The sequence below is a fragment of the Hyperolius riggenbachi genome, chromosome 8 (genome assembly GCF_040937935.1).
Source record: "Hyperolius riggenbachi isolate aHypRig1 chromosome 8, aHypRig1.pri, whole genome shotgun sequence".
NCBI classification, from domain to species: Eukaryota; Metazoa; Chordata; class Amphibia; order Anura; family Hyperoliidae; genus Hyperolius; species Hyperolius riggenbachi.
Window position 1 is genome coordinate 247,564,775 of NC_090653.1, and position 16,413 is coordinate 247,581,187.

Consider the following 16,413-nt stretch of genomic DNA (forward strand, 5'->3'; position numbering starts at 1 on the left):
TGTGTGTGTCAGTATGCAGTGTTGGTACACTGTGTTGTGTAGTGTGTATGTATGGGGTAGTGTGTGCTGTGTGTCAGTATGCAGTGTTGGTATACTGTGTGTTATGTAGTGTGTATGGGGTAGTGTGTGCTGTGTGTGTCAGTATGCAGTGTTGGTACACTGTGTTATGTACTGTGTATGGGTTAGTGAGAGCTGTGTGTGTCAGTATCCTGTGTCAGTATGCAGTGTTGGTACAGTGTGTTATGTACTGTGTATGAGGTATTGTGCACTCTGTATCAGTATCCTGTGTGTAGTATGCTGGTACAATGTGTTACGTACAACATATGGGTTATTGTATGGTGCACTCTGTGTCAGTATCCTGTGTGTGTAGTATGCAATGCTGGTACACTGTGTTACGTACTACATATGGGGTATTACAGTGCACTCTGTGTCAGTATCCTGTGTGTTGTATGCAGTTTTGGTACAGTCTGTTATCTGTCATGTACTATATATATGGGGTATTGTGCACTCTGTGTCAGTATCCTGTAGGGGGAAGGAGGCGGGGGCGATATTTCCTGATCCGGGTTGAGGATGCTCACTCAGTCCCCGCACAGCCGTCCGGTGGGTGCCATTAGCAGCACAGCCCATGCTCGGGGTATCCTGAGTCCCGGAGGGCACCGGGGGAGGAGGTGAGTGTGTCAGGGAGCAGGGGATGGGTACGCGGAGTTCCGCAGAGCCCCGGGAAGCGGAGGATCATGCCAGAGATGCGGGCCATGGCCATAGCGGGTGGCATAACGCTGCGGGCACTTCTGCACTGGGCGGTGTTCTGCATGATTGGGGGATACTTGCGAGTCGCGAAATTTTATGTTACATAGATGTGCCTATTGCCTACTCTGTATTTGGGGTATTTTGAATTTTACAGGATACTATTCAGTCTAAATGGATAATAAGGGAGACCAATTGGGAGACACTTGCAGCAGCCACTAGGGGATACAGGCTGCCGAAATGTTATGGGGGTGACTGTTATTTGGGGGACACATACTCCTCATTCTCCTTATTTAGGGTACACCTGCTGAGCACGTTGTGATAGCTGGAGACTCATGCCTCCTACTAATTATTTGGGGTGCACATGCTGCATAGCTATGTTATGCAGGGGAACATGCTGCTTAATTATGCTGTAGTGGTTGTAGAGGTGGTTGTAGATCTATTAGGCCTTATGCACTAAGAGGCAGTAAATTCTCCTTGCACAGACTGGGCACAGGAATTTTACCATTGTACCAACATTTCAGCATACATTGTCAAAACAACATAAAAGCATAAAAGTGATTTTCCTAATGCCAGTGGGGCTGTTTGTGTTATATTAGCAAAACACGCGTTATTGGGTTACCATAGCAATTGCGCTTTTATCGTAAAGTACGCTTCTCTTCTGGCGTTAATACTAGTAAGGGCTGGTGTACACTAGAGGCCCTTTTTCATTTTTTTAAGCGCTGCCGATTTTTCTAAATCTCCCTGAAAGCGCTTACACCATGCTTTCCTATGTGCTAGTTCAAATTGGGGTGTTCCGTTCGCTGTCCAATCTGAAAAGTGCTGCATGGACCATTTTCGGGGTGATTCCGCCTCAATGGAAGGTATCGGAAAAACGCAAAACGCTCACAAAATCGTTTTGTGCAGCGATTGCGTTCGTATTTTTAAGAATAAATACATTGTATTTATTCTTTTCGGGGTCAAAGAGTTCACTTCCTGACTTGTGTCAGGTAGTGAATTAAAAAAACTCTTTGGAAAAGCGCTTAGAAAACCGCTTTTAACAAAATCGCATTGCCCCCCCCCCCAAGTGTCGGGAATCGAAAAGAAAAATCATGTAAAAAAAAGCCCAACGCAAACACTCACGCGATCGGAACGCGATTTGAACAACCCCAAGAGCTTTTTAAACGCTAGATTTTAAAAGCTCTGGCTAATGCAATGCTGTGGGGGATTTTTTACAAAAGCACATCGCTCCAGTGTGAACACACACATAGGATAACATTAGCAGGAGCTTTTAAAATCACAAAGTGCTCAGAAAAGCTCTTCTGGTGTGCACCAGCCCTAACATTGCTGTGTGCCGCCCTAACATTGCTGTGTGCTGCCCTTCCTGCTTCAGGCTCATTGCCTATCTATACTAGGGGTCCCCAAACATTTTGGGTCGAGGAACATACTTCAGACTGCTGTGGGGCCGAAGTATGCATAAAATGATGTATAAGTCTTTGTGGGCCAGACAGTGAAGCATACCCAGGTGACAACAACCTGCAGTCCAATTGGACAGCAGTGTCACCTGATGTGGAATTTGATTGGAAACCAGCAAATGACTGCTTTCTGGCTTCCATGTGGATGTGTGATGGCAGCACTGCTATTCTATATGCGGACCACCAATATTTAAAGATGTAGCTGACCGCATCTTTAGGTAATACATTTTGTGTGTGTGTGTGTGTGGGGGCAGTAAAAAAGCCTTAGGGGGCCGCATTCGGCCCTCAGGCCTTAAGGCGGCCATACACTTATAGACTTGCAGCAGATTCGACCATCAGATAGATTTCTGTCAGATACCTGTCAAGTCCAATCTGACAGGAATCTATGTGATGTGTGCCACACACTGGGAACAGATTTCCAAGAGATTTCAGAATTAAATCTCTTGGAAATCTAGTGAAAATCGATCTAAATGCGTTATTACACCACTATGTGGCCTAAGCCCATTTAAAAACGGGCTCTAGGTCTGTGTGAATCCCCTCCTACCTCTCCTCCCTTCCCACCTCCCCTTTCTTCCCCTCCCACCTCTCCTCCCCTCCTCTCCCCTCCCACCTCTCCTCCCCTCCTCTCCCCTCCCACCTCCCCTTTCCTCCCACTCTCCGCCGCATTTTCACAGCGAGCGCATGCGCCCGCCCACCGGGCGCGCCGCCCGCCTGCCGCGCGGGCACGTCACCCACCGCAGACCCAGCCGCCCACTGACTCGATTCACACTCGGCTCCCTGGTCCCACGCTATCCCTGTGTAGCGTTGTCCGTGCTGCGCACATGCGCACAACGGTTCAGCACGGACAACGCTACACAGGGACAGCGCATGGACACTTAGGTTTTATTACAGAGGATTAGATCCAATGCAACTCTATGGGCCATTGATCTGCTGCCAGCAGCAGATTGACCTAGATTTTCCATACTGTCAGATAGATCAAAACCTTCGAAATCGGCTGCAAATCGATCGATTTGCTGATTTGAAAGAATCAAAATTGATCGATCAGTCGATGGCTGAAATCGACCAGTATATGGGCCCATTTAGTTTGAGGACCACTGATCTATACTGTCTAAGGGCCGGTCCGTTCACACTTAAAAAGCGCAAAACATTTTGCGCGGGTGATTTTACCATGATTAGCACGGTAAAATCACTGTACATTTCCACGATTCAGAGCGATCGTGGCCATTGCTTCATAAAGCACTGTACCGCGATTGCTCCAGAATCGTGGCAAAAATGCTGCAGGTAACGCGTTTGGCGCAAATTGCAAAATGCCTGCGATCAGTGCCAATTGTGGCAGCGAGAGCACTGCCATAGGTTAAAATAGCACTAGCGCTTTAAAAAGCCCGCTAATCGCCCTAGTGTAAATTGTCCCTTTAGTTATCATGCCTCATATGGCTATTTGTAGGGATGGATTAAAGAGATTGTACAGAAAGAAAATGCCCCTGGGGGTACTCGCCTCGGTAGGGGAAGCCTCTGGATCCTATCATGGCTTCCACCATCCTTCTCCATCCCACGGTGGTCTCGCTGCAGCACACGGAATGCACAGCTGACAATTTGTCAGACTGTGCAATATTTACCTTTCCCTGTTCCAGCAGGGGCGCTGTTGCGGCTCTCCGCTCGGAAATAGCCAATTGCAGTCGGGTCCAATCCACTGCGCAGGAGACTTGCGCCTGTGCAGTAGAGCAGACCCGACTGGGATCGGCTATTTCCGCCTATTTCGGAGCCGAGTGCCGCTACTGCGCTTGTGCTGGAGACAGAAAGGTAAATATTTACATCCCTGCCGTTCGGGGAGCTCTATCGCTGCCGAGGAGGACGGGGGAAGCCTCGATAGGATCCAGAGGCTTCTCTGTACCCAGCCTCAGTCTGCCATGTGAGCTCTGTACCCAGCCTCTGCCATGTGAGCTCTGTACCCAGCCTCTGCCATGTGAGCTCTGTACCCAGCCTCAGTCTGCCATGTGAGCTCTGTACCCAGCCTCAGTCTGCCATGTGAGCTCTGTACCCAGCCTCAGTCTGCCATGTGAGCTCTGTACCCAGCCTCAGTCTGCCATGTGAGCTCTGTACCCAGCCTCTGCCATGTGAGCTCTGTACCCAGCCTCTGCCATGTGAGCTCTGTACCCAGCCTCTGCCATGTGAGCTCTGTACCCAGCCTCTGCCATGTGAGCTCTGTACCCAGCCTCAGTCTGCCATGTGAGCTCTGTACCCAGCCTCTGCCATGTGAGCTCTGTACCCAGCCTCTGCCATGTGAGCTCTGTACCCAGCCTCTGCCATGTGAGCTCTGTACCCAGCCTCTGCCATGTGAGCTCTGTACCCAGCCTCTGCCATGTGAGCTCTGTACCCAGCCTCTGCCATGTGAGCTCTGTACCCAGCCTCTGCCATGTGAGCTCTGTACCCAGCCTCTGCCATGTGAGCTCTGTACCCAGCCTCAGTCTGCCATATAAGCTCTGTACCCAGCCTCAGTCTGCCATGTGAGCTCTTTACCCAGCCTCAGTCTGCCATGTGAGCTCTGTACCCAGCCTCTGCCATGTGAGCTCTGTACCCGGCCTCTGTCTGCCATATAAGCTTTGTACCCAGCCTCTGTCTGCCATGTGAGCTCTGTACGCAGCCTTAGTCTGCCATGTGAGCTCTTTACCCAGCCTCTGCCATGTGAGCTCTGTACCCAGCCTCAGTCTGCCATGTGAGCTCTGTACCCAGCCTCAGTCTGCCATGTGAGCTCTGTACCCAGCCTCAGTCTGCCATGTGAGCTCTGTACCCAGCCTCAGTCTGCCATGTGAGCTCTGTACCCAGCCTCAGTCTGCCATGTGAGCTCTGTACCCAGCCTCAGTCTGCCATGTGAGCTCTGTACCCAGCCTCAGTCTGCCATGTGAGCTCTGTACCCAGCCTCAGTCTGCCATGTGAGCTCTGTACCCAGCCTCAGTCTGCCATGTGAGCTCTGTACCCAGCCTCAGTCTGCCATGTGAGCTCTGTACCCAGCCTCAGTCTGCCATGTGAGCTCTGTACCCAGCCTCAGTCTGCCATGTGAGCTCTGTGCCCAGCCTCAGTCTGCCATATAAGCTCTGTACCCAGCCTCAGTCTGCCATGTGAGCTCTGTACCCAGCCTCAGTCTGCCATGTGAGCTCTGTGCCCAGCCTCTGCCATGTGGGCTCTGTGCCCAGCCTCTGCCATGTGGGCTCTGTGCCCAGCCTCTGCCATGTGAGCTCTGTACCCAGCCTCTGCCATGTGATCTCTGTACCCAGCCTCAGCCTGCCATGTGAGCTCTGTACCCAGCCTCAGTTTGCCATATAAGCTCTGTACCCAGCCTCAGTCTGCCATGTGAGCTCTGTACCCAGCCTCAGTCTGCCATGTGAGCTCTGTGCCCAGCCTCTGCCATGTGGGCTCTGTGCCCAGCCTCTGCCATGTGAGCTCTGTACCCAGCCTCTGCCATGTGATCTCTGTACCCAGCCTCAGCCTGCCATGTGAGCTCTGTGCCCAGGCTCAGTCTGCCATGTGAGCTCTGTACCCAGCCTCAGTCTGCCATGTGAGCTCTGTGCCCAGCCTCTGACATGTGGGCTCTGTGCCCAGCCTCTGACATGTGGGCTCTGTGCCTAGCCTCTGCCATGTGAGCTCTGTACCCAGCCTCTGCCATGTGAGCTCTGTACCCAGCCTCAGCCTGCCATGTGAGCTCTGTGCCCAGCCTCAGTCTGCCATGTGAGCTCTGTACCCAGCCTCAGTCTGCCATGTGAGCTCTGTACCCAGCCTCTGCCATGTGAGCTCTGTACCCAGCCTCTGCCATGTGAGCTCTGTACCCAGCCTCAGTCTGAATCTGGTGGTGTTATGTAAATCTTATGCAATTGATCAGCTGTTCTAAGACTCTTAGTTGATCCATAAAAAGCTTTTTTTTTTTTTTTTTTGAGTGTGGAGGATGCAAACTGTCTCCTTCTCTATACAGATCGTTCAGCATTCAGATCTCACACAGGGGTTGCTTTATAACCCTCTGAACCGTGGATTATTCATTTTTTTGGGGACTGATATTCATTCGCCCCATTTATAAATCTTATGGAGTAGATAGAGCCGGCCCCATGTGTCCCTTCAGAAAGATTCTCCAATAGCGGGATTTTGTTTTTCCATGAAAATTTGTGCATCCCGTACGGTGTTTAAGTGATTGCCTGCACTGACAGCAGAGATGGATTAGGATGTAATGGGGCCATAGGCAAGGTACTCGATTTGGGCCTACCTTGTGGTGCTTTTGGTAAGCTGAAATGAAGAGAGGTCAATTAAGGTGGCAGGTGGGCCTCTTGAACCCCACGAGGGCCCAAGCAGCTGCCTGGGTTGCCTGGTGGATGATACTGCGCTGACTAACAGCAGAGTTCCGGGTGTGTGTGGGATTCTTTGAGTGTTGGGTTGAATAATACAGCTGTCTTTTCACTGATACTACCCTCTAGCTGTGTATGTAGGTGGTAATTGTAGTACAATATTCCATGTAGTGTTTGTTTAGTGCCATCAGTTGCTATTTCAGCAGAGGTTTCCTGGAAATGCTATACTATAATCACTGCATAGCGTAAAGACTGACAAAGTACAACATATAAGAACACCTTTCTGCTGTTTGTGTTCCAGGCCCCGGGATCCTCCATAACTGATGAAACATGAAGATCTTAGTAAGTGCCTTATGTATTTGTGTGTGTATTAGTGTGTGTTGGTGTTTTTTTAGCTTCTTTTTTTCATTCATATTACTGGGCGCAGGATATTGGAGTTTATAGTGCAATACCTGTATATATATTATCAAGAGATGGAGATACCATGCTTGTTGTCACCTTAATTCCTTTATATTTTATCTAGTCTAACACTAACCAGAGTTTGTGTCGTATGCCTAACTCTAGCCTGCTACCGGTTTTCTACTCAACCCTAACCTTGCCCCTTCCCTATTCCCACCCTTAAAGCGGACCCAAACCAAACATATTTTTTTAATTCAAAATATTTAGTTGCACCGCTCTGACACATACAAAGATAAATAAATACTCCTTCAAGCCTATGAGCATTTCAGTGCATGCTTTTCACCCTTCTCTTTTCATAACTAGGGTTAGGAGGTTTTAGATCATGGGTGTGTTTGTCAGCAGCTACACTCCCTCAAAGGGGCGTCGTCTATGTGAAATCTCACACAAGCTGAGATCATCTCCCCTGTGACATCATCAGTAGCAGCCTGTGCTTTGTTTTTTAATCTTCTCCACCAGTCTGCCGGATTCTGTCCCAGCGATATGAAAGGAAGGGATTAATAAATGTAAAATGTTTTATATTTGTCATCATGTAGCTGAAAAAAAGCTGCTATTTGTTATTCTAATTTAGAAAATAGATTTTATTTCTGAAATCTTATATTTTTAATTTGGATCCACTTTATCAACTCTTTCCTCTACTTAATCTCACCCCCAGTTCTTGTGTTTTATTACCCAATCCCGGTGACTAAATAGTCTCCCTTTGCCCAACCTCGCTTCTTCCTTTTGCCTAACTAAACTCTAACTCCTTTGCCTAACTTCAACCCCTGCCTTATGCCTAACTCTAATCTCTCCATCTCAGTCTCTCTCCACCTTTGTCTAACGTTTCCTCCTACCCTGTGGGCGGTTTCAGACCGCGGATTTGACAGTAGCAGTGCAGTGTGGCCTGGGGCGGCCGCACCACACCACACTGCCAAAAAACGGCCTTCAGGGATTACCGCATCCTGCCAAGCAGGAAGTGACACTAACTTCCTGTTGGCGAAGCTATCACATACGCTTCTGGTCCACCTCACGTCGCTGCAGAGCCGCGTGGTAATGTAGGTTTGCCTTTGTGACGGGGATGCGGAGAAAATGCCACTACCATGGCGCCGTGTCGGTATGAAAGGCCCCACAGACAAACATTGCCCCGCAGTGTGGTGCGGTAAAAATGCCTCATCGGCCCCAGTGTGAAAGGGCCCTGTGCCTTACTCAACGCCTATTTCTCTGCCTAACCTTACTCCAAGCCCCATGCCTGACCCAACCTCCCCCTCCTCTGTGCAACCTTACTACTGTCCCTATGCCTAACCAAAGCCCTCTCCTTCTCTGCCTAACCTTACTCCAAGCCCCATGCCTGACCCAACCTCCCCCTCCTCTGTGCAACCTTACTACTAACCCTATACCTAACCAAAGCCCTCTCCTCCTCTGCCTAACCTTACTCCCAGCCCCATGCCTGACCCAACCTCCCCCTCCTCTGTGCACCCTTACTACTAACCCTATGCCTAACCAAAGCCCTCTCCTTCTCTGCCTAACCTTACTCCAAGCCCCATGCCTGACCCAACCTCCCCCTCCTCTGTGCAACCTTACTACTAACCCTATACCTAACCAAAGCCCTCTCCTCCTCTGCCTAACCTTACTCCCAGCCCCATGCCTGACCCAACCTCCCCCTCCTCTGTGCACCCTTACTACTAACCCTATGCCTAACCAAAGCCCTCTCCTTCTCTGCCTAACCTTACTCCCAGCCCCATGCCTGACCCAACCTCCCCCTCCTCTGTGCACCCTTACTACTAACCCTATGCCTAACCAAAGCCCTCTCCTTCTCTGCCTAACCTTACTCCAAGCCCCATGCCTGACCCAACCTCCCCCTCCTCTGTGCAACCTTACTACTAACCCTATACCTAACCAAAGCCCTCTCCTCCTCTGCCTAACCTTACTCCCAGCCCCATGCCTGACCCAACTTCCCTCCTCCTCTGTGCAACCTTACTACTAACCCTATGCCTAACCAAAGCCCTCTCCTTCTCTGCCTAACCTTACTCCAAGCCCCATGCCTGACCCAACCTCCCCCTCCTCTGTGCAACCTTACTACTAACCCTATACCTAACCAAAGCCCTCTCCTCCTCTGCCTAACCTTACTCCAAGCCCCATGCCTGACCAAACCTCCCCCTCCTCTGTGCAACCTTACTACTAACCCTATGCCTAGTCACAGCCCTCTCCTCCTCTGCCTAACCTTACTGCCAGCCCCATGCCTGACCCAACTTCCCTCCTCCTCTGCAACCTTACTGCTGATCCTATCCCTAATCAAAGCCCTCTTCTCTGACATATAACTGACAGCGACTGATATATTTTAGTTCTAAAAAATCTTGTCAGAACTGGAAGAAAATGGTGAGGAACTGGCGGCGAGGTAAGTATGTAATATTCATTTGCAGGTACATAATGTGTGTGTGTTTTTTTTTTTAAAAGGCGTACTGTAGGGGAATAGTGGTAAAAAGAGTTGAACCTACCCGGGGTTTCTAACTGTCCCCCACGGATATCCTGCGCCCATGCAGCCACTCATCGATGCTCTGGTCCCCGCCACCGGTTCACTTACGGAATTTGCACTGCACCTGCACAGCCACGTCCTCGCTTCCGCTGACATCACCGGAAGTGTACTGCGCAGTACGCTACCAATGACGTCAGTGGGAGCGAGGACGCGACTTTAAAGTCGCAAATTCCGGAAGTGAACCGGCGGCTGGACCGGAGCATCGGTGAGTGGCTGCACAGGCGCCGGACATCTGCGTAGAACCCTTAGAAGCTCCAGGTAAGTTCAACTCAAAAAGCATGCAGCATCTACATCACCTGCCAACAGTAAAAATGTCACCATGTAATAAATGTCAGAATGTAAATCAGGGGTTTAAGATTTTGCAATGGGCAAACACTGACTAAATCATTTATACATAATAATTGTAAAAAGGAAACACTTTTTTTTTTATTACATTATTTTCACTGGAGTTCCTCTTTAAAGGGAACCTGAAGCGAGGAAAATTATTTAAAATAAACACACGATGTACCTATAAATTAATATTACATACTAACCTCACCGTCAGTTCCTCTCAGAAGCTCACCATTTTCTTCTTAGTGATCCCTTCCAGTTCTGACAAGATTTTGTCAGAACTAAAATATACCAGTTGCTGTCAGTTATATATCAGCAGCTGTCGGCTACAACTGAATGAGCAAGGTAATGTCCATGTTTCCCTATGGCTCAAGTGGGTGATATTACAGTGTAACAGTGTGCTGACCAGGAAGCTGTTATGGGGTAATGGCCATTTTTAAAATGGAGGACGGAGAATTCCATTGATCACAGTGGACAAATGTGACGCAGGAGAGGAGAAAGAGATTGAGGAGTAGACTACATGGGGGGTAAGTATGACTTGTGTATGCTTATTTTGACTTTTTTTATTTTTAGTTCAGGTTCTCTTTAAAGTGAACCTCCGGACTAAAAATCTATTCAGCAGAACTGAAGAGGCTTGGTGTTTCTTTAACAGTTTCACAGCATCAGAACTTTGTTTTTCTTACCAAAGCATCATTTTTAGCTGCATTTTTATCTAAGCTCCACCCATCAAAGAACAAAAGCCCAGGCTTTTTTTCCCTGATGCTGTGCAGAGCATGATCGGATTTCCTATGTTGTTACTATTTCACGTTGCCTAGCAACTGGGAGAGGTGCTCAGGACAGTTGGAACTGTGTCTCATGCTCCCTGTCACCTCATTTCAACCAAAAAGATGGCTGCCATCATGAAATCAAACATTTGCGTGTTATTTTAAAACAGGGTGGGTAAGAGATTATATTACCTATCTATTTTAATTAACATAACTAATGTAACTTAATGACAGTATGTTTGTTTAGGCTGGAGTTCCTCTTTAAGCCCCTTTCACACTGTACACTGAAAAACTGATGCCTTTTAACTGATCAGTTGTTCCATAGAAGTGCATTGTGAAAAAGCTTTGCGTTAAACTGTGTAGATATGAACTGAGCCATAGGTAAACATGGACATCACCTTTATCAGGGCTGCACAGCAGTTCTGTTCAGTTACAACTGACAGCAACCTGATTTGGTGTGAAAGGACCTGGACTCTGAATCAGTTGCTGTAAGGTTTAACTGAACAGACAGCTGATGTGCAGCACAGGGGAATGTTTCCCTAAAGGAAACCTGAGCTGTTACATACTGCAGTATTTATACTTACCTTGGGCATCCTTCAGCCCCATGTCATCCATATGCTCCCTCGCCATCCTCCCTGGACACGCTGTTGTCCTGCGGCAGCCTCTTCTGCGCATGCACAGCCTGACCGTGTGAGCGCCCCCATCTTTCTCCCGCGGCCCGAGAGCATTCTGTTTCTGAGCCAACCATAGGGCAACAGAGCGGCCAGGGAGGACGGCGAGGGAGCCCACGAACCACATGAAGCTGGAGGAAGAATCAGGTAAGTATAAATACTGCAGTATGTAACTTCTCAGGTACACTTTAACCACTTGAGGACCACAGTGGTAAACCCCCCTAAAGACCAGGCACATTTTTACTAAAATGGCCACTGCAGCTTTAAGGCCAAGTTGCAGGGGCGCACAACATAGCACACGAGTGATTCCCCCCCCCCCTTTCCCCCACCAACAGCTCTCTGTTGGTGGGGTCTGATCGTCCCCAAGATGTTTGTTTTTTAAAAAATAAATATTTATATCTTTTTTTTTATTGTTTTTTCCTATTTATTTATATATATTTTTTCCAAATCCCTCCCTCCTCCCAAGCTGGCCAATCACGGCGATCGGCTGTCATAGGCTCCTGCCTATGACAGCCGATCGCTCTCTTGTGGTTTCGCCGTCTTTACAGTCTCCCGAGCGGCAATCGTCACTCGGAGACTGAAGGCCTGCGCGCGATCTCCTACAAACTGCAGTCCCAGGACTTGACGCCAATTGGCGTTAGGCTGTCCTGGGGCTGCCGCCGTGGCCACGCTCATTGGCGTGGAGCGGCCGTCAGGTTGTTAAGTTAGAAAAGGAGAAATAAATCATGGGTTAAGTTATTAAAGTGCAGATAAATTGTAGTTAATAAGTGAGATGATTAAACAGAAAAACTTTGTAAATCAGTCCCAAGGTGTGCTATTAATCCTTCCAATACATAAAGACAACTATCAAAGTTAACTAAAATTCTAAATGCCACATATATTTCCAGAAATTTCTAGCAAATAGCAATAAAAAGGCTTTTTTCATATTTTAATTTTTTATCTGAAGAAAATATGACATTTACAGAGAACAGTTCTCACTGTGGGCATTACTATGAAGGACTGTGTCCAGCATAACCAGCATACAGAAACAGTCCTCACTGTCTAATCCTGTGACTGGAATCTCTTCAGAATGATAGAAAGCAGATTTATAGCTTCAAATAGTGTGTAAATAACTCATCAGCTGTTCCTGTGTCTCTCTGCCTCACGCAGTTCTACGGTAAACAGAGATTGCAGTCAGTAAGAGTTCATTCTGAATGGGGGGTGTAAACATACAAGTACAGGTTCTTCTCTTCAGATCCTTCTCTGTAGCTAAAAAATCTCTCAGCTGTTCTTATATGATCTGTGAGAAAGCAGGCAGGGCAGAAACAAACAGTGAATCATTCCTCTGTGAATAGTGACAGAGAAGGGGAACCTATCTACATGGTATACCATGTAGATCGGTTCCCCTTCTCTGTCACTATTCACTATTCTAGCCCCAACACCGACTTTGTTACAAAAACTGATAAACAAAGCATTTTTTCCACACAGGCTGTGATCAGAGACTTCTGAAAAGCTTGCTATTGTTACTGGCTAAAAGCTCTATAGGTATGTGGGGTTTACAGAGGGGCAATTTCTTTGATAGTTTCTCTTGACGCTAAACTGAATGTATTACTTTTTCTTGACAAATTCATGGGTTTGATTTTTGCTAATAACAGTTAAAGCAAACCCGGAGGTGAGAGTGATATGAAGGCTGCCATATTTATTTGTACAGAAAAAACGCAGAACCCATCTGCAAGCCAAAGCACTCAATGAGTCATGTATATAAGAAAATAGAAAAACTTTAATTATTTACATTAAAACTCCCAAAACTGGGATAAATGGATCAGCGTAAATACACTACTCAGCATAAAATGTACAGGAGGAAGATACAACGGTCTGTAAGCCCACTCAACCTGCCCTATAAGGGCCACCTGGATGCAATAGTGTCCCCTCAATACAGTAAAGATTGCCTGCTGGCTTGTATAGGCGTCACAGATGTTTGTGACATATACGAGATGTACTCTCTCTTTGATGGTAATGGAGTGTGTCCATTAGTTCATAAGTATGGTGGTAGATTGCGTATTGCAAGAAATCAATTCCACTATTCGATTATCAACTAGAATGCTTGTAGATGTCCAATCGCAACATCCATATAGGTTTTCATCAAGCAGTAAAAGTTCCAACTCTATGACCAGTTATCAGCTGAAAAGCCTGTAGATGTCCAATCGCAACATCCATATGAATAATCATAAGGCAAAGAGAGTTCCAACTTCATGCAATAACTTTGTTTATAGCTACCACTCCTGGAGAGATTTGGTGTGTCACACATCCATGCGCCGCTCCTGTTAGTCCATCCAAGATTGGAGAGCAAAACGTGCTAAAGATACACAGGCATTTGAGGGAGCATCCAGGGATGTAAGCTGCAAGCTGTGGTGGGCTAATTTGTCGACCGGTTTCGCCGGTAATCCGGCTCCTCAGGACCCCAGACCGTGTGATAGCTGAGTGTAGCATCTCCGGCGCGCCCCACGCCATATGAGGCGTATCACCCGGAAACACGTCAACCGCAACCAACGTGAGGCGTGGTCAATGCGTTCCAGGCAGCTTGGGTCCGCCGGAAGCCAATCGGCGCGCATGCCCTATGCGCCGCCAAGGGATCTAGCCGGACATGCGCAGCCAGCAAGTGGGGAGGCCGGCCGCCGGGCGTAGTCAACGCCCACCGAACACGCCCCCCCCTGGCCACGCATAGATGGGATTAACCATATACGCGCCGGAGCCCGCGGCGCACCTCCAGCGCACGGCGCGACCCAAACGGGGGGACTCAGGAAGGGGAGGGAAGGAAGGGAGGGGGGAGCAGGGGAATGGAAAGAACTGTGAAGGGAGGTCGCAATCCGTGCGTCGGGCGCACAACAGGGTACAGCGCGCAACGGAACCCCACCACCAAGCTTTAAAGGGGAACGCCGCTCAAAGATAAGTACAGGTTAATCAAAGGACCATATATTAATCAACAAGGCAACACAAAACATATAATAAATAGCAACCCAAAAATGAATAGATAAACGTGGTCCCCTAAAGGAGTAGGGAACTTCACATCAGCAACTGATCTTGGTAGGTACCAGAAAATTTGTATTTCTATATTGTTATATCCCCACTTCACACATATGTGTATTGTGGGGTAATATTACCCCTATAGACATAGGGGATAGAGGACAGGGTACACCCGGTTCACCCAGGACAGGGGGAAGAGGGAAAAAGAAGAAGGAATGGGGGGGGAAGGGAGGGGGGGGAGGTAGAAAAGGGGAGGGGAGAGGAGGGGGAGAGGGGGGAAAAAAGGATCTTAATCTTTTTGCACGAAAAATTATCTTGAGACTTCAACACAAACGGAAAGATGAGGCACCACTAGGCGGGGCTATACAGGATTGGTCAGAATTCACGAAAAAAGATTATAAGGCCTTACGTGACTTAACGTCATTATGGGAAGAGGGATACATACCTGAGGAACAGCTTCTAACAGAGGACACTGCGGACCAGGGTGCAACCAAATTTAAAAATAAATCTCGATACTTTCCCTCTCTTTCTGCAAGTCCAAGAGTCAGTGTCTTTGTGGAGATGGTACTAAAGGATCTTGATGCATTAGACAGGAGACATGTAGCTGATAATCTCACGGGAGCTCAGAGACAGGCTCTTGTGGAACTTTCACAAATGTCCATGCTCACGGTGAAGCCCTCTGACAAGGGTGGCAACATCGTGGTCATGGACAATGACCAATATGAAAACATGTGCCATCGCATTTTGAAGAACAGAGATTGGTACCATAGGGCCTCGGCGTCCGGCGCCCTGAGGGACCAGGTAGTACTGTTTGGCAACATCGATTGGGCGGCCAGCAATGGTGTCATATCCAATGAGGTGTCATCCTTTTTGAAGATACTTCATCCTATTATCCCAACTTTCTATGCATTACCCAAGATTCATAAATCTATGACACATCCTCCAGGCAGGCCGATTATTTCGGCCTGCGGATCTCTGACTGAAAACGTCAGTAAATACATTGATTACCACTTACAAAAACATGTGAAATCTTTACCATCTTTTGTACAAGACACCATGCATGTGCTGCGTATCCTTGATGGCCTGCATGTGCGCCCTGGCACCCTCTTGGTGGCGCTGGACGTCGAGGCCTTGTATTCAAGTATACCACACACCGGAGGCATCCGGGCAGTGGCTAAATATTTGGATACACTACCACGTACTGAAATGGATCACTCCATTTTTCTATTAGAGATGTTGGAGTTTCTTTTGACTCACAATCATTTCGTCTTTGGCACCTCCCACTACCTCCAGGTGCAGGGGACAGCGATGGGGACCACTTGTGCCCCGTCGTATGCGAACCTGTACCTGGGGGCGTGGGAGGCAGACATTTTTTCGAATGATGACTTGGTCGAGTACCTGTGCCACGTGGAAGCGTGGCACAGGTACATTGACGACATCTTGCTCCTGTGGACAGGAGACGAATCACTACTATTGGAGTTTGTTGATAAGCTCAACCATAATTCCTTAAATCTTAAATTGACATGCGAGTACAGTGCTAGGTCCCTACCCTTCCTAGACCTCAATATAGAGGTGGGAGAGGGCGGTGACTTAAGCACTAGATTATTTAGGAAACCTACATCATCAAATGCTGTCCTACATGCAGACAGTTTCCATCCCCGGCATCTCATCAGGAGCATCCCGACGGGACAATTTTTGAGAGCAAGACGCAATTGCTCCACCCTGGATGCTTTCAAACAAGAGGCAGTTGAATTGAAACACAGATTCAGGGCCAGGGGATATTCCAGATCCAATATTGACCGGGCATACAACAGGGCCCTGAAGTCCGATTGGGATGCACTTTTGGGGTACCGGAAGAGGACTGACTCATTTATGGACACAGTTCCCATTATTGTAACATACAATAAACAACAAGAACAATTTCACAGGATTCTTAACAAACACTGGCACCTACTAACTGACGATGTCAAAATTCGGCAATGTGTACCAGAGAAACCTAAGGTTATCTTCCGTAAGGCCCCTACCATTGCTAACAAGATAGTCAGAAGCCACTATATGGGCAATACACGGTCTGATCCGTGCAAAGCCAAGGGGGTTTTCAAGTGCGGATCATGTAACCAATGTCCCTTTGTGACAGTTGGCCGATCCAAC

At 48.0% G+C, this 16,413-nt stretch overlaps 1 protein-coding gene across 2 annotated transcripts in view; it reads left to right on the forward strand.

Annotated features, from left to right (window-relative positions):
• The first annotated feature begins 581 nt into the window (after window positions 1-581).
• Window positions 582-16,413, forward strand: part of ST6GALNAC4 (ST6 N-acetylgalactosaminide alpha-2,6-sialyltransferase 4) — a 31,547-nt gene continuing 15,715 nt past the window's right edge. For both annotated transcript variants that reach the window (XM_068249815.1, XM_068249816.1), the window contains exons 1-2: window positions 582-668; window positions 6,828-6,868. In XM_068249815.1, the coding sequence (XP_068105916.1) occupies window positions 6,857-6,868 (12 nt within the window). In that variant the 5' untranslated portion in view covers window positions 582-668; window positions 6,828-6,856. The remainder of the gene's footprint in view (window positions 669-6,827; window positions 6,869-16,413) is intronic.